The sequence below is a fragment of the Oncorhynchus gorbuscha genome, linkage group LG16, assembly GCF_021184085.1.
Source record: "Oncorhynchus gorbuscha isolate QuinsamMale2020 ecotype Even-year linkage group LG16, OgorEven_v1.0, whole genome shotgun sequence".
NCBI lineage: Eukaryota > Metazoa > Chordata > Actinopteri > Salmoniformes > Salmonidae > Oncorhynchus > Oncorhynchus gorbuscha.
The window spans coordinates 89,633,800-89,656,011 of record NC_060188.1 but is presented as its reverse complement, the minus strand read 5'-3'; the positions used below and the strand labels follow the sequence as shown (position 1 = coordinate 89,656,011).

The 22,212-nt window shown below is 48.1% G+C and overlaps 1 protein-coding gene across 2 annotated transcripts in view; it reads left to right on the top strand.

Moving 5' to 3' along the window:
• Positions 1–22,212, top strand: part of ccbe1 (collagen and calcium binding EGF domains 1) — a 146,639-nt gene that overhangs the window by 83,109 nt on the left and 41,318 nt on the right. The window contains exons 3-6 of one of the 2 annotated variants that reach the window (XM_046306757.1): positions 3,119–3,171; positions 5,297–5,431; positions 6,738–6,875; positions 17,817–17,923. In XM_046306757.1, coding sequence (XP_046162713.1) covers positions 3,119–3,171; positions 5,297–5,431; positions 6,738–6,875; positions 17,817–17,923 — 433 coding nt within the window. Of the gene's footprint in view, positions 1–3,118; positions 3,172–5,296; positions 5,432–6,737; positions 6,876–17,813; positions 17,924–22,212 lie in introns of both variants that reach the window. The other variant, XM_046306756.1, reaches the window with a different exon arrangement.

The following is a 22,212-nucleotide window of genomic DNA, read 5'->3' as shown; positions in this document are numbered from 1 at the left end:
CTGTTATAATCTCCACCCGGCACAGCCAGAAGAGGACTGGCCACCCCACATATGCTCTCTCTAATTCTCTCTTTCTTTCTCTCTCTCGGAGGACCTGAGCCCTAGGACCGTGCCCCAGGACTACCTGACATGATGGCTCCTTGCTGTCCCCAGTCCACCTGACTGTGCTGCTGCTCCAGTTTCAACTGTTCTGCCTTATTATTATTTGACCATGCTGGTCATTTATGAACATTTGAACATCTTGGTCATGTTCTGTTATAATCTCTACCCGGCACAGCCAGAAGAGGACTGGCCACCCCACATAGCCCGGTTCCTCTCTAGGTTTCTTCCTAGGTTTTGGCCTTTCTAGGGAGTTTTTCCTAGCCACCGTGCTTTTACACCTGCATTGTTTGCTGTTTGGGGTTTTAGGCTGGGTTTCTGTACAGCACTTTGAGATATCAGCTGATGTACGAAGGGCTATATAAATAAATTTGATTTGATTTGATTTGATTTGATTTAATACATTACCCTAGGCCTATAACCTAATACATTCCACTAGGCCTATAACCTAATACATTCCACTAGGCCTATAACCTAATACATTCCACTAGGCATATATCCTAATACATTCCACTAGGCCTATAAACCTAATACATTCCACAAGGCCTATAACGTAATACATTACCCTAGGCCTATAACCTAATACATTACCCTAGGCCTGTAACCTAATACATTCCACTAGGCCTGTAACCTAATACATTCCACTAGGCCTATAACCTAATACATTCCACTAGGCCTATAACCTAATACATTCCACTAGGCCTATAACCTAATACATTCCACTAGGCCTATAACCTAATACATTCCACTAGGCCTATAACCTAATACATTCCACTAGGCCTATAACCTAATACATTCCACTAGGCCTATAACCTAATACATTCCACTAGGCCTATAACCTAATACATTCCACTAGGCATATATCCTAATACATTCCACTAGGCCTATAAACCTAATACATTCCACAAGGCCTATAACGTAATACATTACCCTAGGCCTGTAACCTAATACATTCCACTAGGCCTATAACCTAATACATTCCACTAGGCCTATAACCTAATACATTCCACTAGGCCTGTAACCTAATACATTCCACTATGCCTGTAACCTAATAAATTCCACTAGGCCTGCAGCCTAATACATTCCACTAGGCCTATAACCTAATACATTCCACTAGGCCTATAACCTAATACATTCCACTAGGCCTATAACCTAATACATTCCACTAGGCCTATAACCTAATACATTCCACTAGGCCTATAACCTAATACATTCCACTAGGCCTATAACCTAATACATTCCACTAGGCCTATAACCTAATACATTCCACTAGGCCTATAACCTAATACATTCCACTAGGCCTATAACCTAATACATTCCACTAGGCCTATAACCTAATACATTCCACTAGGCCTATAACCTAATACATTCCACTAGGCCTATAACCTAATACATTCCACTAGGCCTATAACCTAATACATGCCACTAGGCCTGCAGCCTAATACATTCCACTCGGCCTATAACCTAATACATTCCACTAGGCCTATAACCTAATACATTCCACTCGGCCAATAATCAAATACATGCCACTAGGCCTGCAGCCTAATACATTCCACTCGGCCTATAACCTAATACATTCCACTAGGCCTATAACCTAATACATTCCACTAGGCCTATAACCTAATACATTACCCTAGGCCTGTAACCTAATACATTCCACTCGGCCTGCAGCCTAATACATTACCCTAGGCCTATAACCTAATACATTACCCTAGGCCTATAACCTAATACATTACCCTAGGCCTATAACCTAATACATTCCACTAGGCCTATAACCTAATACATTCCACTAGGCCTGCAGCCTAATACATTCCACTAGGCCTATAACCTAATACATTCCACTAGGCCTATAACCTAATACATTCCACTAGGCCTGCAGCCTAATACATTCCACTAGGCCTATAACCTAATACATTCCACTCGGCCTGCAGCCTAATAAAGGAAGTGTCAGAATGGAAACAAATTAAAAGCATGGAATGAAGGGGAAATAATCACTGACAACATGAGCTACTGGGTGAGGACTAGCCTTTACCACAAGAGGTTGACAGCACCTTAATTGGGGAAAACGGGCTCGTGTTAATGACTGGAGCAGAATGGTTTCCATGTTTCCCAGGTGTTTGATGCCATTCCATTTGCTCCGTTCCTGTGCCCTTTACTAGTACCTATGTCTGGTATGTACAGTATATCTATGTACGTGTCCTGTGAGGTGTGATTCTACCTGATCTCAGTGACAGAGCTGTCAAAATTATGAGAAATCTTTCAGGTCCAGTTGAGGTACCTCACGGTGACATAATTCACTTTTAGTCTCTGCGCCGAAACTCACTCCTACTGATGACCCATTGGCATCAGTCGTTACTTTGGCAATACAAGATGGCGCTACCCATACCTCTTTTTTTCTTTTTTTCCCCTTTATTTAACTAGGAAAGTGAGTTAAGAACAAATTCTTATTTACAAAGTTTTCCTACCGGGGAACAGCGGGTTAACTGCCTTGTTCAGGGGCAAAACGACATTGTCAGCTCGGGGATTCAATCTAACAACCTTTCGGTTACTGGCCCAACGCTCTAACCACTGGGCTACCTGCCGCTCTTAATAAACGTTGTTCAAGATTACAATAGTGAAAATATAGACATTTCTATGTTACAAAGCACGTGTTTAGGGTTAGTGGATTGGATCTCTTTCCTCAGCGTAACTTCTTGAAGTGTTTCCCAAACCGGTCAGTATAAACCCAAACCGGTCAGCGCATCAACACCGGTGTATATAGTCAAATACCTGGCATCCACAGATGTCTGGCTCAGTCTTGAGGAGAAGATGGTTATGACATTATAACAGATAGTCACCTACACAGCCACAGAACAACTTAGCATTAGGAATCGTTATGAGCAAATTGTATTTATGAGTAGAACGGTCCATTTTTTATTTGACCACAAGTAACATTCTGGGTCACAAAACGTTTTAAAAATTGTTTAAGGTGTGTCTTTTGACTCATTTTTTTGTGTGTGCTTTGCTTGATCTTTTTCAGGAAGAAATGTTGTGAGGGGTTTAAGTTTGTGCTGGGCCAGTGCATTCCTGAAGGTATGGAACTGTTCCCAATCTGCATCCCATATGGCACGCTATTCCCTACAGAGTACACTACTTTTGGCCAGAGACCTATGGCACGCTATTCCCTACAGAGTACACTACTTTTGGCCAGAGACCTATGGCACGCTATTCCCTACAGAGTACACTACTTTTGGCCAGAGACCTATGGCACCCTATTCCCTACAGAGAACTACTTTTGGCCAGAGCCCTATGGCACGCAGAGTACACTACTTCAGAGTACACTACTTTTGGCCAGGGACCTATGGCACGCTATTCCCTACAGAGTACACTACTTTTGGCCAGAGACCTATGGCATGCTATTCCCTACAGAGTACACTACTTTTGGCCAGAGACCTATGGCACGCTATTCCCTACAGAGTACACTACTTTTGGCCAGAGACCTATGGCACGCTATTCCCTACAGAGTACACTACTTTTGGCCAGAGACCTATGGCACGCTATTCCCTACAGAGTACACTACCTTTGGCCAGAGACCTATGGCACGCTATTCCCTACAGAGTACACTACTTTTGGCCAGAGACCTATGGCACGCTATTCCCTACAGAGTACACTACTTTTGGCCAGAGACCTATGGCACGCTATTCCCTACAGAGTACACTACTATTGGCCAGAGACCTATGGCACGCTATTCCCTACAGAGTACACTACTTTTGGCCAGAGACCTATGGCACGCTATTCCCTACAGAGTACACTACTTTTGGCCAGAGACCTATGGCACGCTATTCCCTCCAGAGTACACTAATTTTGGCCAGAGACCTATGGCACGCTATTCCCTACAGAGTACACTACTTTTGGCCAGAGACCTATGGCACGCTATTCCCTACAGAGTACACTACTTTTGGCCAGAGACCTATGGCACGCTATTCCCTACAGAGTACACTACTTTTGGCCAGAGACCTATGGCACGCTATTCCCTACAGAGTACACTACTTTTGGCCAGATCCCTATGGCACCCTATTCCCTACATAGTACACTACTTTTGGCCAGAGCCCTCTGGCACCCTATTCCCTACATAGTACACTGCTTTTGACCAGCCAAGTACTGCACTTTGTAGGGAATAGTGTGCTATTTGGGATGCAGATTTATGTCTTTCTTTGGTCTTTCTTGTGCATTTGCTTAGATATTTTTGGATTCCCTGGTGTTCATAGGTTTGTGTCTCTGGTTTAACCCATAAACCATGAGATAAATATGCTGTAATTTTAACATTTCTGTTATTTTAAAATTTCTGTTATTTTAACATTTCTGTTATTTTAACCTTCCTGTAATTTTAACCTTCTTGTTATTTTAACCTTCCTGTTATTTTAACATTTCTGTTATTTTAACCTTCCTGTAATTTTAACCTTCCTGTTATTTTAACATTTCTGTTATTTTAACCTTTCAGAAAGAGCGTAAGAAAGCATGCTAGGTGTTTAGTGATTTTAAAGTACAGTTATTTCATTACTGTTGGATTTTGTTAAACCTCATATTCTGTTACAATGAGTCCATTGGCACATGCCGTCTTAATTTGTGTTAAAGCGTTTTCTTCAACCGTAACATGTGATTTTCATATTGTTATGAAAGGTATCATTCGTCTTACTAAGTATTCAATGACCGGAGACTTAAATTCTATTCAACTTTATTGGCCCTCCAATTACTAACGCGCTTTAATTAAGACATGAGAGACAATGACTTCAAAGTAAAGTGTCATAATCATCAGCCATCTAACCTGGTCCCAGATCTGTTTTGTGTTGTTTTAGGCCAACCGTAGGAGATGCCAGGACAGTACAAACAGATCTGGGACCAGGTTAGGTGCCGTCATAGTGCAGTTAGTCAGTCCTAGCTGTGTTTGTAAGACGGAGTAGTATCTCTATACCAGTCCCAGCTGTGTTTCTGATAGAAGCGTCTATGTGTGTGTACAGATTATGATGTGTGTGTACAGATTATGATGTGTGTGTACAGATTATGATGTGTGTGTACAGATTATGATGTGTGTGTACAGATTATGATGTGTGTGTACAGATTATGACGTGTGTGTACAGATTATGATGTGTGTGTACAGATTATGATGTGTGTGTACAGATTATGATGTGTGTGTACAGATTATGATGTGTGTGTACAGATTATGACGTGTGCGATGGCGCCCCCTGTGAACAACAGTGCACGGACCACTTTGGACGGGTCGTGTGCACCTGTTACCCTGGTTACCGCTACGACCGGGAGCGACACCGGAACAGAGAGAAGCCATACTGCCTGGGTGAGACCTGGTCCCACACATAGAAATAGAATGTACATTCTAGTAACTATATTTCTATGGTCCTACGCCCCTGTATTAACACAGTCACCGAGCAAAGATAACCATGGCCAAGTACTACTACTCAGGTATAGCCTCCAGTAAGTGTTGTACCCTCTCCAACTACATATTCAGCTACATTTTCAACAAAACTTTCAGCTACATTTTCAACAAAACTTTCAGCTACATTTTCAACAAAATATTCAGCTACATTTTCAACAAAATATTCAACTACATTTTCAACAAAATATTCAGCTACATATTCAGCTACATTTTCAACAAAATATTTAGCTACATTTTCAACCAAATATTCAGCTACATTTTCAACAAAATATTCAGCTACATATTCAGCTACATTTTCAACAAAATATTCAGCTACATATTCAGCTACATATTCAGCTACATATTCAGCTACATATTCAGCTACATAGTTGGCTACATAGTCAGCTACATATTCAGCTACATATTCAGCTACATATTCAGCTACATATTCAGCTACATAGTTGGCTACATAGTCAGCTACATATTCAACAAAATATTCAGCTACATATTCAGCTACATAGTTGGCTACATAGTCAGCTACATATTCAACAAAATATTCAGCTACATATTCAGCTACATAGTCAGCTACATAGTCAGCTACATAGTCAGCTACATATTCAGCTACATAGTTGGCTACATATTCGGCTACATATTCCATAATATATTTCACTTTGAAGTCCTTTTTTTGTTTCAGTGTTGTTATTTTAGTAGCATTCTCTCACAGGCTTGGACACTGGCAGTCTCACATTTCATTTTATTTCAAATGGCACTTCTCATGATAGACCGCATTAAGAATACAACAAGTTGAACAAGCCCTTCTTTGTGTTTTCTCTTTCTTTCTCCTCTTTCTTCACCACCCCCCTCTTTTTCTCTTTCTCTACCCTCTCTCGCCACCTCTTTCTTTCCCCCTCTCTCGCCACTCCCCCCCCCTCTCCTGTCACCAACCCTTCTCTCTCTCGCTCTATCCCCTTCGCTCGCTGCCTCGCTCTCTCTCTCCCTATCTCGCCGCCACCCCCTCTCTCTCCCCCTCTCTCTCTCTCTCTTTGCTCCTTTCTCACCACCACTCTCCCCCTCTCTCACCACCACCCCCTCTCGCCACCTCTTTCTCTCCTCTCTCTCTCTCTCTCTCTTTCTCTCTCTCTCTCTCTCTCTCTCTCTCTCTCTCTCTCTCTCTCTCTCTCTCTCTCTCTCTCTCTCTCTCTCTCTCTCTCTCTCTCTCTCTCTCTAGATGTGGATGAGTGTGCCAACAACAATGTGACGGTGTGCTCTCAGGTCTGTCTGAACTCTCCAGGGAGCTACAGGTGTGAGTGTGAGAAAGGCTTTTTCCTGGAAGAGGATGGGAAGACCTGCACCAAGGGGGAGAGAGGTGAGGGGGGTGAGGGAGGGGGAGAGAGGGAGGGGAGAGAGAGGGAGGGGGAGATTTCTTTTGGCTGACATTTTTTCCTGGTTATTCCTTTCCAGGCCCTCTGAGTAGGAATGCTATTCTAGGATCAGGTCCCCTCTGCCCATATAAATGATTCATTATGATCTAAAAGGGGAAACTGATCCTAAACCAGCACTCCTAGATGAGATGCTTTCTGAACACAGGCCCTGAAGGCACGTCTGACAGTGATTTAATATTTTTTTTAACCTTTATTTAACTAGGCAAGTCAGTTAAGAACAAATTATTATTTACAAAGTCGGGCCTACACCGACCAAACCCGGACGACGCTGGGCCAATTGTGTGCCGCCCTATGGAACTCCCATTCACGGCCGGTTGTCATAGAGCCTGAATTAGAACCTGGGTGTCTGTAGTGACGCCTCTAGCACTGAGATACAGAGCCTTAGAACACTGTGCCACTCGGGAGAGGACCCTAGTGTGCATCCCAAATGACACCATATTCCCTATATAGTGCACTACTTTTAGACTAGGGCCCAGAAGTACACTACATAATCAAATCTCATTTTATTGGTCACGTGCCGCTGAATACAACAGGTGTAAACTTTACAGTGAAATTTTTATGGCTATATACAAGGAGCACGGGTTCTGAGTCAGTGTGCGTGGGAACCAGGTAGTTGATATGATTGAGGTAATACAGTGTGGGTATGGGTAAAACTGTCTGGTCAATCTGGAGATATATATGTGTGTATGTGTGTGTATAGGGTCTAGTGAGTGTGCATAGAGCCGGTGCAAAACAACTAAGATGAATAAATAATAGAAGGGGTCAATGTAAATTGTCCGGGTTGTGATTGGGTGGCTTGGGGGTAGGGTATAGGGAATAGGGTGTCATTGGATGGCTTGGGGGTAGGGTATGGGGAATAGGGTGCCATTTGATGGCTTGGGGGTAGGGTATAGGGAATAGGGTGTCATTGGATGGCTTGGGGGTAGGGTATGGGGAATAGGGTGTCATTGGATGGCTTGGGGGTAGGGTATAGGGAATAGGGTGTCATTGGATGGCACACACACACTTTTAGCTGTGAGGTTAATCCACAACCCACCTTGCAGCAGTAATACATCTAGTCTTCACTTCTCCAAAACATAAAGAAAATCTCTCAAAGCAAAGCTGACTTCATCTGGTTTTGGGAATAGCTTGCCTTGCAGCCTAGGGTTGTGCAAGTACCCCATCATCATTAAAGTGGTGTTTTTTTAATGTTCCCTTGAAAAGAGTGTGCAGTTAACCTGGGAGGGAGGGAGGGAGGGAGGGAGGGGGAGGGAGGGAGGGAGGGGGAGGGAGGGAGGGAGGGAGGGAGGGAGGGAGGGAGGGAGGGAGGGAGGGAGGGAGGGGGCTGGTGGGAAAACCCAACAACCTTGATGTGGGTCTTTGCTGAAAAGTAGATCTATCAGCAAAATAATATTGTGGGGAGCAGGGTGTGTGGTCTTTACACCACAGCCCCCCTACTCTCCTGTCTACCTACTCTACTCTACTCTCCTGTCTACCTACTCTACTCCCCTGTCTACTCTACTCTACTCCCCTGTCTACTCTACTCTACTCCCTTGTCTACCTACTCTACTCTACTCCCCTGTCTACCTACTCTACTCCCCTGTCTACCTACTCTACTCCCCTGTCTACTCTACTCTACTCCCCTGTCTACCTACTCTACTCCCCTGTCTACCTACTCTACTCCCCTGTCTACTCTACTCTACTCCCCTGTCTACCTACTCTACTCTCCTGTCTACTCTACTCTACTCCCCTGTCTACCTACTCTACTCCCCTGTCTACTCTACTCTACTCCCCTGTCTACTGCACTCTCCTGTCTACCTACTCTACTCTCCTGTCTACCTACTCTACTCCCCTGTCTACTCTACTCTACTCCCCTGTCTACTCTACTCTACTCCCCTGTCTACCTATTCTACTCCCCTGTCTACCTACTCTACTCCCCTGTCTACTCTACTCTACTCCCCTGTCTACCTACTCTACTCTCCTGTCTACTCTACTCTACTCCCCTGTCTACCTACTCTACTCCCCTGTCTACTCTACTCTACTCCCCTGTCTACCTACTCTACTCCCCTGTCTACCTACTCTACTCCCCTGTCTACCTACTCTACTCTCCTGTCTACCTACTCTACTCCCCTTTCTACCTACTCTACTCCCCTGTCTACCTACTCTACTCTCCTGTCTACCTACTCTACTCCCCTGTCTACCTACTCTACTCTCCTGTCTACATACTCTACTCTCCTGTCTACCTACTCTACTCCCCTGTCTACCTACTCTACTCTCCTGTCTACCTACTCTACTCTCCTGTCTACATACTCTACTCCCCTGTCTACCTACTCTACTCCCCTGTCTACTCTACTCTACTCCCCTGTCTACCTACTCTACTCTCCTGTCTACTCTACTCTACTGTCCTGTCTACCTACTCTACTCTCCTGTCTACCTACTCTACTCCCCTGTCTACCTACTCTACTCCCCTGTCTACTCTACTCTACTCCCCTGTCTACCTACTCTACTCTCCTGTCTACTCTACTCTACTGTCCTGTCTACCTACTCTACTCTCCTGTCTACCTACTCTACTCCCCTGTCTACTCTACTCTCCTGTCTACTCTACTCTACTCCCCTGTCTACCTACTCTACTCCCCTGTCTACCTACTCTACTCTCCTATCTACCTACTCTACTCTCCTGTCTACTCTACTCTACTCCCCTGTCTACCTACTCTACTCCCCTGTCTACCTACTCTACTCCCCTGTCTACCTACTCTACTCTCCTGTCTACCTACTCTACTCTCCTGTCTACCTACTCTACTCCCCTGTCTACTGCATTCTCCTGTCTACCTACTCTACTCCCCTGTCTATTGTACTCTCCTGTCTACCTACTCTACTCCCCTGTCTCCCTCCTCCCCTATCTCCCCACTCCTGTCTCCCTGCTCCCCTGTCTCCCCATTCCTGTCTCCCTGCTCCTCTGTCTCCCTGCTCCCCTGTCTCCCCACTCCTGTCTCCCTGCTCCTCTGTCTCCCTGCTCCCCTGTCTCCCCACTCCTGTCTCCCTGCTCCTCTGTCTCCTTGCTCCCCTGTCTCCCCACTCCTGTGTCCCTGCTCCCCTGTCTCCCTACTCCCCTGTCTCCCTGCTCCCCTGTCTCCCCACTCCTGTCTCCCTGCTCCCCTGTCTCCCTGCTCCCCTGTCTCCCTGCTCCCCTGTCTCCCCACTCCTGTCTCCCTGCTCCTCTGTCTCCCTGCTCCCCTGTCTCCCCACTCCTGTCTCCCTGCTCCTCTGTCTCCCTGCTCCCCTGTCTCCCCACTCCTGTCTCCCTGCTCCTCTGTCTCCCTGCTCCCCTGTCTCCCTGCTCCTCTGTCTTCCTGCTCCCCTGTCTCCCCACTCCTGTCTCCCTGCTCCCCTGTCTCCCTGCTCCTCTGTCTTCCTGCTCCCCTGTCTCCCCACTCCTGTCTCCCCACTCCTGTCTCCCTGCTCCCCTGTCTCCCTGCTCCTCTGTCTTCCTGCTCCCCTGTCTCCCCACTCCTGTCTCCCTGCTCCCCTGTCTCCCTGCTCCCCTGTCTCCCTGCCCCCTGTCTCCCTGCTCCCCTGTCTCCCCACTCCTGTCTTCCTGCTCCCCTGTCTCCCTGCCCCCTGTCTCCCTGCTCCCCTGTCTCCCTGCCCCCTGTCTCCCTGCCCCCTGTCTCCCTGCTCCCCTGTCTCCCTGCTCCCCTGTCTCCCTGCTCCCCTGTCTCCCCACTCCTGTCTTCCTGCTCCCCTGTCTCCTGCCCCCTGTCTCCCTGCTCCCTGTCTCCCTGCCCCTCTCCCTGCCCCCTGTCTCCCTGCTCCCCTGTCTCCCTGCTCCCCTGTCTCCCTGCTCCCCTGTCTCCCCACTCCTGTCTCCCTGCTCCCCTGTCTCCCCACTCCTGTCTCCCCACTCCTGTCTCCCTGCCCCCTGTCTCCCTGCCCCCTGTCTCCCTGCTCCCCTGTCTCCCTGCCCCCTGTCTCCCTGCCCCCTGTCTCCCTGCTCCCCTGTCTCCCTGCTCCCCTGTCTCCCTGCTCCCTGTCTCCCCACTCCTGTCTCCCTGCTCCCTGTCTCCCTGCCCCCTGTCTCCCTGCTCCCCTGTCTCCCTGCTCCCTGTCTCCCCACTCTTGTCTCCCTGCTCCCCTGTCTCCCCACTCCTGTCTCCCTGCTCCCCTGTCTCCCTGCTCCCCTGTCTCCCTGCTCCCCTGTCTCCCTGCTCCCCTGTCTCCCTGCTCCTCTGTCTCCCTGCTCCCTGTCCCCTGCTCCTCTGTCTCCCTGCTCCCCTGTCTCCCTGCTCCCTGTCTCCTGCTCCCCTGTCTCCCCACTCCTGTCTTCCTGCTCCCTGTCTCCCCACTCCTGTCTCCCTGCTCCCCTGTCTCCCTGCTCCCCTGTCTCCCTGCTCCCCTGTCTCCTCTCCCTGCTCCCCTGTCTCCCTGCTCCCCTGTCTCCCTGCTCCCCTGTCTCCCTGCTCCCCTGTCTCCCTGCTCCCCTGTCTCCCCACTCCTGTCTTCCTGCTCCCCTGTCTCCCTGCCCCCTGTCTCCCTGCTCCCCTGTCTCCCTGCCCCCTGTCTCCCTGCCCCCTGTCTGTCCCTGCTCCCCTGTCTCCCTGCTCCCCTGTCTCCCTGCTCCCCTGTCTCCCCACTCCTGTCTCCCCTCCCTGCTCCCCTGTCTCCCCCACTGTCTCCCTGCTCCCCTGTCTCCCTGCTCCCTGTCTCCCTGCTCCCTGTCTCCCTGCCCCCTGTCTCCCTGCTCCCTGTCTCCCTGCTCCCTGTCTCCCTGCTCCCCTGTCTCCCTGCTCCCTCCCTGCTCTCCCCCTGCTCCCCTGTCTCCCCACTCCTGTCTTCCTGCTCCCCTGTCTCCCTGCCCCCTGTCTCCCTGCTCCCCTGTCTCCCTGCCCCCTGTCTCCTGTCTCCCTGCTCCCCTGTCTCCCTGCTCCCCTGTCTCCCTGCTCCCCTGTCTCCCCACTCCTGTCTCCCTGCTCCCCTGTCTCCCCACTCCTGTCTCCCCACTCCTGTCTCCCTGCCCCCTGTCTCCCTGCCCCCTGTCTCCCTGCTCCCCTGTCTCCCTGCTCCCCTGTCTCCCCACTCTTGTCTCCCTGCTCCCCTGTCTCCCCACTCCTGTCTCCCTGCTCCCCTGTCTCCCTGCTCCCCTGTCTCCCTGCTCCCCTGTCTCCCTGCTCCTCTGTCTCCCTGCTCCCCTGTCTCCCTGCTCCTCTGTCTCCCTGCTCCCCTGTCTCCCTGCTCCCCTGTCCTTCTGCTCCCCTGTCTCCCCACTCCTGTCTTCCTGCTCCCCTGTCTCCCCACTCCTGTCTCCCTGCTCCCCTGTCTCCCTACTCCCCTGTCTCCCTGCTCCCCTGTCTCCCTGCTCCCCTGTCTCCTCTCCCTGCTCCCCTGTCTCCCTGCTCCCCTGTCTCCCTGCTCCCCTGTCTCCCTGCTCCCCTGTCTCCCTGCTCCCCTGTCTCCCTGCTCCCCTGTCTCCCTGCCCCCCTGTCTCCCTGCTCCCCTGTCTCCCTGCTCCCCTGTCTCCCTGCTCCCCTGTCTCCCTGCTCCCCTGTCTCCCCACTCCTGTCTTCCTGCTCCCCTGTCTCCCCACTCCTGTCTCCCTGCTCCCCTGTCTCCCTGCTCCCCTGTCTCCCTGCTCCCCTGTCTCCCTGCTCCCCTGTCTCCTCTCCCTGCTCCCCTGTCTCCCTGCTCCCCTGTCTCCCTGCTCCCCTGTCTCCCTGCTCCCCTGTCTCCCTGCTCCCCTGTCTCCCTGCTCCCCTGTCTCCCTGCTCCTCTGTCTCCCTGCTCCCCTGTCTCCCTACCCCCTAGTCTCTCTGTTTGGCTCCCTACCTTCTTAGTCATGCCCTTCACCCGTGCTGCGATCCACTCTCTATCAACAACACCACACTGTGTGGAGTCAAGCTATAGCTCACCACAGATCACAGCAGAGAGTCAAGCTATAGATCACCACAGATCACAGCACAGAGTCAAGCTATAGATCACCACAGATCACAGCAGAGAGTCAAGCTATAGATCACCACAGATCACAGCAGTCAAGCTATAGATCAATACAGATCACAGCAGAGAGTCAAGCTATAGATCACCACAGATCACAGCAGAGAGTCAAGCTATAGATCACCACAGATCACAGCAGAGAGTCAAGCTATAGATCAACACAGATCACAGCATAGAGTCAAGCTATAGATCACCACAGATCACAGCAGAGAGTCAAGCTATAGATCACCACAGATCACAGCAGAGAGTCAAGCTATAGATCACCACAGATCACAGCAGAGAGTCAAGCTATAGATCACCACAGATCACAGCAGAGAGTCAAGCTATAGATCACCACAGATCACAGCAGAGAGTCAAGCTATAGATCACCACAGATCACAGCAGAGAGTCAAGCTATAGATCACCACAGATCACAACAAGGCATGTAGTCTAGACTCTATACCACCCTCCTCTGCCTGCCCCACAGCCCCACAGCCCCACCACGTTGCTTTTGATCTCCACTGATAGCAGAAACGCACGTGGTCTACGATATTGGCTACTCAGCCCTCCTGCTCCCAAGCCCCCCACACCAAACACAAACACATACAGCTCCATTACAGATTTACTAGAGCAGCTTCCTGCAGCCACCCGTTACACTAGGGTACAGGTACAATGTTTAACGGCATATATATATATATATATATATATATATATATATATATATATATATATATATATATATATATATATATATATATATACTGCTCAAAAGAATAAAGGGAACACTAAAATAACACATCCTAGATCTGAATGAATGAAATATTCTTAAACTATATATATATTATATATATAATATATATATATAATATATATATTATATATTCTTATACTTTTTTCCTTACATAGTTGAATATGCTGACAACAAAATCACACAAAAATGATCAATGGAAATCAAATTTATCAACCCATGGATGTCTGGATTTGGAGTCACACTCAAAATTAAAGTGGAAAACCACACTACAGGCTGATCCAACTTTGATGTAATGTCCTTAAAACAAGTCAAAATGAGGCTCAGTAGTGTGTGTGGCCCCCACGTGCCTGTATGACCTCCCTACAACGCCTGGGCTTGCTCCTGATGAGGTGGCGGATGGTCTCCTGAGGGATCTCCTCCCAGACCTGGACTAAAGCATCCGCCAACTCCTGGACAGTCTGTGGTGCAACGTGGCATTGGTGGATGGAGCGAGACATGATGTCCCAGATGTGCTCAATTGGATTCAGGTCTGGGGAACGGGCGGGCCAGTCCATAGCATCATTGCCTTCCTCTTGCAGGAACTGCTGACACACTCCAGCCACATGAGGTCTAGCATTGTCTTGCATTAGGAGGAACCCAGGGCCAACCGCACCAGCATATGGTCTCACAAGCGGTCTGAGGATCTCATCTCAGTACCTAATGGCAGTCAGGCTACCTCTGGCGAGCACATGGAGCCTCTGGCGAGCTGTGTGGCCCCCCCAAAGAAATGCCACCCCACACCATGACTGACGCAGTGCCAAACCGGTCATGCTGGAGGATGTTGCAGGCAGCAGAACGTTCTCCACGGCGTCTCCAGACTGTCACGTCTGTCACATGTGCTCAGTGTGAACCTGCTTTCATCTGTGAAGAGCACAGGGCGCCAGTGGCGAATTTGCCAATCTTAGTGTTCTTTGGCAAATGCCAAACGTCCTGCACGGTGTTGGGCTGTAAGCACAACCCCCACCTGTGGACGTCAGGCCCTCATACCACCCTCATGGAGTCTGTTTCTGACCGTTTGAGCAGACATATGCACATTTGTGGCCTGCTGGAGGTCATTTTGCAGGGCTCTGGCAGTGCTCCTCCTGCTCCTCCTTGCACAAATGCGGAGGTAGCGGTCCTGCTGCTGGGTTGTTGCCCTCCTACGGCCTCCTCCACGTCTCCTGATGTACTGGCCTGTCTCCTGGTAGCGCCTCCATGCTCTGGACACTACGCTGACAGACACAGCAAACCTTCATGCCACAGCTCGCATTGCTGTTCCATCCTGGATGAGCTGCACTACCTGAGCCACTTGTGTGGGTTGTAGACTCCGTCTCATGCTACCACTAGAGTGAAAGCACCGCCAGCATTCAAAAGTGACCAAAACAGCCAGGAAGCCAGGAAGCATAGGAGCTGAGAAGTGGTCTGTAGTCACCACCTGCAGAACCACTCCTTTATTGGGGGTGTCTTGCTAATTTCCTATAATTTCCACCTGTTGTCTATTCCATTTGCACAACAGCATGTGAAATGTATTGTCAATCAGTGTTGCTTCCTAAGTGGACAGTTTGATTTCATAGAAGTGTGATTGACTTGGAGTTACATTGTGTTGTTTAAGTGTTCCCTTTATTTTGTTGAGCAGTGTGTGTATGTATATATATATATATGCCAGGCACTCATCCCTCTAGCTTCAGCTGTTATCTCTTTGGGTAAACCTTTAGAAACAAATGTGCTATCTAGAACCTGAAAGAGTTCTTCGGCTGTCCCCATAGGAGAACCCTTTGAAGTACCCTTTTTGGTTCCAGGTAGAAGAACCCTTTCCACGGAGAGTTCTACATGGAACCCAAAATAGTTATATCTGGAACCAAAAATGGTTCTACCAGGAACCAAAAAGGGTTCTCCTGTGGGGACAGCCGAAGAACCCTTTTGGAGTCCCAAATGTCTCGATACAGTGCACGGCCCACAGACTTTAGTCAAAAGTAGTGCACTATAAAAAAGGGAATAGGGTACCATAGGGCTCTGGTCTAAAGTAGTGCACTATGTAGGGAATAGGGTGCCATAGGGCTCTGGTCTAAAGTAGTGCACTATAAAGGGAATAGGGTGCCATTTGGGACACAAGCCTATTTGGGGCTATTTTTCTTCGTTTAACATACTTGCAGCATTCCTAGACGGACTCAATATTTCCCCTCAGATTTTGCCACAGATATCTCTGTTTCTGATATCTTTTTTTCACAGACTGGTGACACAGATGTGTTTTTATTGTCACACCTTTCAAATAGCAAAAGAGCAATGACTAGTTACAGGGCCTTCAGAAAGTATTCATGCTCCTTGACCTATTCTACATTTTGTTGTGTTGCAGCCTGAATTCAAATTCAAACCTACACACAGTATCCCATAATGACAAAGTGAAAACAGGTTTTTAGAAATGTTGAAATTTCTCCATACAGAAATATCTCATTTAAATACACTACCGTTCAAAAGGTTTGTGGTCACTTAGAAATGTCCATGTTTTTGAAAGAAAGCTCATTTTTGGCCCATTAAAATAACATCAAATTGATCAGAAATACCAGTGTAGACATTGTTAATGTTGTAAATGACTATTGTAGCTGGAAACGGCTTATTTGTAATGGAATATCTACATAGGCCCATTATCAGCAACCATCACTCCTGTGTTCCAATGACATGTTGTGTTAGCTAATCCAAGTTTATAATTTTAAAAGGTTAATCGATCATTAGAAAACCCTTTTGCAATTAAAACTATTGTCCTGATTAAATAAGCAATAGAACTGGCCTTCTTTAGACTAGCTAAGTATCTGGAGCATCAGCATTGGTGGGTTCGATTACAGGCTCAAAATGGCCAGAAACAAATAACTTTCTTCTGAAACTCGTCAGTCTATTCTTGTTCTGAGAAATGATAGCTATTCTGTGCGAGAAATTGCCAAGAAACTGGAGATCTCGTACAACGCTGTATACTGCTTCCTTCACAGAACAGCACAAACTGGCCCTAACCAGAATAGAAAGAGGAGTGGGAGGCCCCGGTGCCCAACTGAGGAAGAGGACAAGTACATTAGATTGTCTAGTTTGAGAAACAGACGCCTCACAAGTCCTCAACTGGCAGCTTCATTAAATAGTACCCACATAACACCAGTCTCAATGTCAACAGTGAAGAGGTGTCTCTGGGATGCTGGCCTTCTAGGCAGACTTCCTCTGTCCAGTGTCTGTGTTCTTTTGCCCATCTTAATCTTTTCTTTTTATTGGCCAGTCTGAGATATGTCTTTTTCTTTGCAACTCTGCCTAAAAGGCCAGCATCCCGGAGTTGCCTCTTCACTCTGTCAATTAGGTTAGTGTTGTGGAGTAACTACGATGTTATTGATCCATCCTCAGTTTTCTCCTATCACAGCCATTAAACTCTGTAGTTGTTTTAATGTCACCTTTGACCTCTTGGTGATTATCCCTTAGCTGTTTCCTTCCTGTCTGGCAACTGAATTAGGAAGGACGCCTGTATCTTTGTAGTGACTGGGTGTATTGATACACCAAAGTGTATTTAATAACTTCACCATTGTCAAAGGGATATTCAATGTCTGCTTTTCTTATTTGTTCTCATCTACCAATCGATGTCCTTCTTTACGAGACATTGGAAAACCTCCCTGGTCTTTGTGGTTGAATCTGTGTTATAAATTCACTGCTCGACTGAGGGACCTTACAGATCATTTTAATGTTTGTGAAACAGGGATGAGGTAGTCATTCAAAAATCACGTCAAACACTATTATTGCACAGACAGTGAGTCCATGCAATTTATTATGTGACTTGTTAAGCACATTTTTACTCCTGAACTTATTTGGGCTTGTCTTAATAAAGGGGTTGAAAACTTATTGACTCAAGACATTTCATCTGTACATGTTTTATTCATTTGTAAACAATTACAAATACAAAATCTCACTTTTACATAGGTTATTGTGTGTAGGCCGGTGACAAAAACAACATCTAAATCCATTTTTAATTCAGGCTGTAACACAACAAAATGTGGAATAAGTCAAGGGGTATGAACACTTTCTGAAGGCTCTGTGATGACGTTTGGTGGGTCTATATATATATATTTTTTTTAATAATAAATGTTTTGAGTAACATTTTGCTGTGGTTCATGCGCTCCCTCAGCAGCTCGGCCGTTTGAGACGTCAGACAACGTGATGAAGGCTGGGGCATGCTCTGCTACGTGTGAAGACTTCCATCAGATCAAGATTACTGTCTTTCAGCTCAAACAAAAGGTTTGTTCTGGTTTCCACTAATCCCCCTCACACTTTTATTTTCCTACTAGCACTTACTTTGCTGATATCTAACTTATCGAGGGGAAAATGTCCTGACTGTGAAACGTGGTTGTCCCACCCAGCTATCTTAAGATGAATGCACTAACTGTAAGTCACTCTAGATAAGAGCGTCTGCTAAATGACTCAAATTTACATTTACATTTACATTTAAGTCATTTAGCAGACGCTCTTATCCAGAGCGACTTACAAATTGGTGCATTCACCTTATGACATCCAGTGGGACAGTCACTTAACAATAGTGCATCTAAAACTTAGGGGGGTGGGGTGAGAGGTTACTTAACCTATCCTAGGTATTCCTTAAAGAGGTGGGGTTTCAGGTGTCTCCGGAAGGTGGTGATTGACTCCGCTGTCCTGGCGTCGTGAGGGAGTTTGTTCCACCATTGGGGGCCAGAGCAGCGAACAGTTTTGACTGGGCTGAGCGGGAACTGTACTTCCTCAGTGGTAGGGAGGCGAGCAGGCCAGAGGTGGATGAACGCAGTGCCCTTGTTTGGGTGTAGGGCCTGATCAGAGCCTGGAGGTACTGAGGTGCCGTTCCCCTCACAGCTCCGTGAGGCAAGCACCATGGTCTTGTAGCGGATCGAGCTTCAACTGGAAGCCAGTGGAGAGAACGGAGGAGCGGGGTGACGTGAGAGAACTTGGGAAGGTTGAACACCAGACGGGCTGCGGCGTTCTGGATGAGTTGAAGGGTTTAATGGCACAGGCAGGGAGCCCAGCCAACAGCGAGTTGCAGTAATCCAGACGGGAGATGACAAGTGCCTGGATTAGGACCTGCGCCGCTTCCTGTGTGAGGCAGGGTCGTACTCTGCGGATGTTGTAGAGCATGAACCTACAGGAACGGGCCACCGCCTTGATGTTAGTTGAGAACGACAGGGTGTTGTCCAGGATCACGCCAAGGTTCTTGGCGCTCTGGGAGGAGGACACAATGGAGTTGTCGACCGTGATGGCGAGATCATGGAACGGGCAGTCCTTCCCCGGGAGGAAGAGCAGCTCCGTCTTGCCGAGGTTCAGCTTGAGGTGGTGATCCATCATCCACACTGATATGTCTGCCAGACATGCAGAGATGCGATTCGCCACCTGGTCATCAGAAGGGGAAAGGAGAAGATTAATTGTGTGTCGTCTGCATAGCAATGATAAGAGAGACCATGTGAGGTTATGACAGAGCCAAGTGACTTGGTGTATAGCGAGAATAGAAGAGGGCCAAGAACAGAGCCCTGGGGGACACCAGTGGTGAGAGCGCGTGGTGATTCTCATGGTAGGAGCGACCTGTCAGGTAGGACGCAATCCAAGCGTGGGCCGCGCCGGAGATGCCCAACTCGGAGAGGGTGGAGAGGAGGATCTGATGGTTCACAGTATCGAAGGCAGCCGATAGATCTAGAAGGATGAGAGCAGAGGAGAGAGAGTTAGCTTTAGCAGTGCGGAGCGCCTCCGTGATACAGAGGAGAGCAGTCTCAGTTGAATGACTAGTCTTGAAACCTGACTGATTTGGATCAAGAAGGTCATTCAGAGAGAGATAGCGGGAGAGCTGGCCAAGGACGGCACGTTCAAGAGTTTTGGAGAGAAAAGAAAGAAGGGATACTGGTCTGTAATTGTTGACATCGGAGGGATCGAGTGTAGGTTTTTTCAGAAGGGGTGCAACTCTCGCTCTCTTGAAGACGGAAGGGACGTAGCCAACGGTCAGGGATGAGTTGATGAGCGAGGTGAGGTAAGGGAGAAGGTCTCCGGAAATGGTCTGGAGAAGAGAGGAGGGGATAGGGTCAAGCGGGCAGGTTGTTGGGCGGCCGGCCGTCACAAGACGCGAATTTCATCTGGAGAGAGGGGGAGAAAGAGGTCAGAGCACAGGGTAGGGCAGTGTGAGCAGAACCAGCGGTGTCGTTTGACTTAGCAAACGAGGATCGGATGTCGTCGACCTTCTTTTCAAAATGGTTGACGAAGTCATCTGCAGAGAGGGAGGAGGGGGGAGGGCGGAGGATTCAGGAGGGAGGAGAAGGTGGCAAAGAGCTTCCTAGGGTTAGAGGCAGATGCTTGGAATTTAGCGTGGTAGAAAGTGGCTTTAGCAGCAGAGACAGAGGAGGAAAATGTAGAGAGGAGGGAGTGAAAGGATGCCAGGTCCGCAGGGAGGCGAGTTTTCCTCCATTTCCGCTCGGCTGCCCGGATTTAAAAGTCAATTCAAGTCGATCAAGACGTTAAATGCACCTGGTTGGATTCAGGTTTATTAAAAGGTGGTAACAATTATTATTGTTATTATAATGTCTTGTATTTCATTTGTGTTGCTGCTTACCACCGAGCCATTCCACATAAAACACAGTTGGTTGGATTCAGTATTAAAATGGACCAGGATTATTCCATTGGTTTATTTAGTTATTCATGGCATTCTAGTGTATGTTTCATTCACCAAAGAACTCTGCGTATCACTGGTCAATATCTGTCAATATATTCAGGTAGAATAACACTGGGAAACATCTCCTCTGGGACGCAGAACGACGTTTATTGTACGTAATAAACATTATTGAAATCATTTTGGATTATTGCAGCTAGCTAGTTGGTTCTGTAAATTATGTCTGTCGTTGTAAAGTGCCGGTTATACCGGAGTGGTACCACACACACACACACACACACACACACACACACACACACACACACACACACACACACACACACACACACACACACACACACACACACACACACACACACACACACACACACACACACACAGACACAGACACAGACACAGACACACACACACACACACACACACACACACACACACACACACACACACACACACACACACACACACACACACACACACACACACACACACACACACACACACACACACACACTGCTTAGTGAGTATTTCCAGCCCTCTAGCCTTCCCAGTCAGGCTCAATTTGTAGACCAGTCTGTCACCGGGGCAGTTCACCACTCTGCCCTGTAACATGTGATATATGGTTCCCAGCCGTGTGGTCCTATGGGGTTCAGTAGGCACGCTACTAGCTCTTTTTTTATTGGAGGGGGAAAAAATGAAATAGGCCTATGTGGCTAGTGTGCTGCAAATGGCACCCTATACCCCAATCCCTACATAGGACCCATAGGGCTCTGGTCAAAAGTAGGGCTCTGGTCAAAAGTAGTCATGCTCTATATAGGGAATAGGGTACAATTTGGGATGCAGTCTAAGACAACAAAATTGTCTTTTGAGAACAGAGGTCAGATATTGTGCAGGGGGTTGTTGACTGACTGACAGGAAAGAGAATTATGGCCATTACTGGTCACCCACTGCCCCCCTCAAGGCATAAACACAGGCTGCTTTGGATTGACACTTACATAGCATAGCTGCTCGTCTCTACAAACCAACACTTACTCCTTCATCTCATGTCATGATCCGGAGACCTCGTCGGCAGGAATAATGATTCAATTGGATGTTCTCTGATTCATCGCCCCTGTCCAGGGACATACCATGTCATATGACTTGCACACTAGTTGGCAGGTAATGTAAGGCCTCCGTCTAATGTAATGCCTCAGTCTAATGTATGGCCCCAGTCTAATGTATGGCCCCAGTCTAATGTATGGCCCCAGCCTAATGTATGGCCCCAGCCTAATGTAAGGCCCCAGCCTAATGTATGGCCCCAGTCTAATGTATGACCCCAGCCTAATGTATGGCCCCAGCCTAATGTATGGCCCCAGTCTAATGTATAGCCCCAGTCTAATGTATGGCCCCAGTCTAATGTAATGCCTCTGTCTAATGTATGGCCCCAGCCTAATGTAATGCCCCAGTCTAATGTAATGCCTCAGTCTAATGTATGGCCCCAGTCTAATGTAATGCTTCAGTCTAATGTAATGCCTCAGTCTAATGTATGGCCCCAGTCTAATGTATGGCCCCAGCCCCAGAGACTAAGGTATGGCCCCAGCCCCAGGCTAATGTATGGCCCCAATCTAATTTATGACCCAAGCCCCAGCCTAATGTATGGCCCCAGCCTAATGTATGGCCCCAGCCTAATGTATGGCCCCAGCCTTTTATATGGCCACAGCCTAATGTATGGCCCCAGCCTAATGTATGGCCCCAGCCTAATGTATGGCCCCAGCCTAATGTATGGCTACAGCCTAATGTATAGCCCCAGCCTAATGTATAGCCCCAGCCTAATGTATTGCCCCAGCCCCAGCCTAATGTATTGCCCAGGCCGCAGCCAAATGTATGGCCCCAGCCAAATGTATGGCCCCAGCCGAAT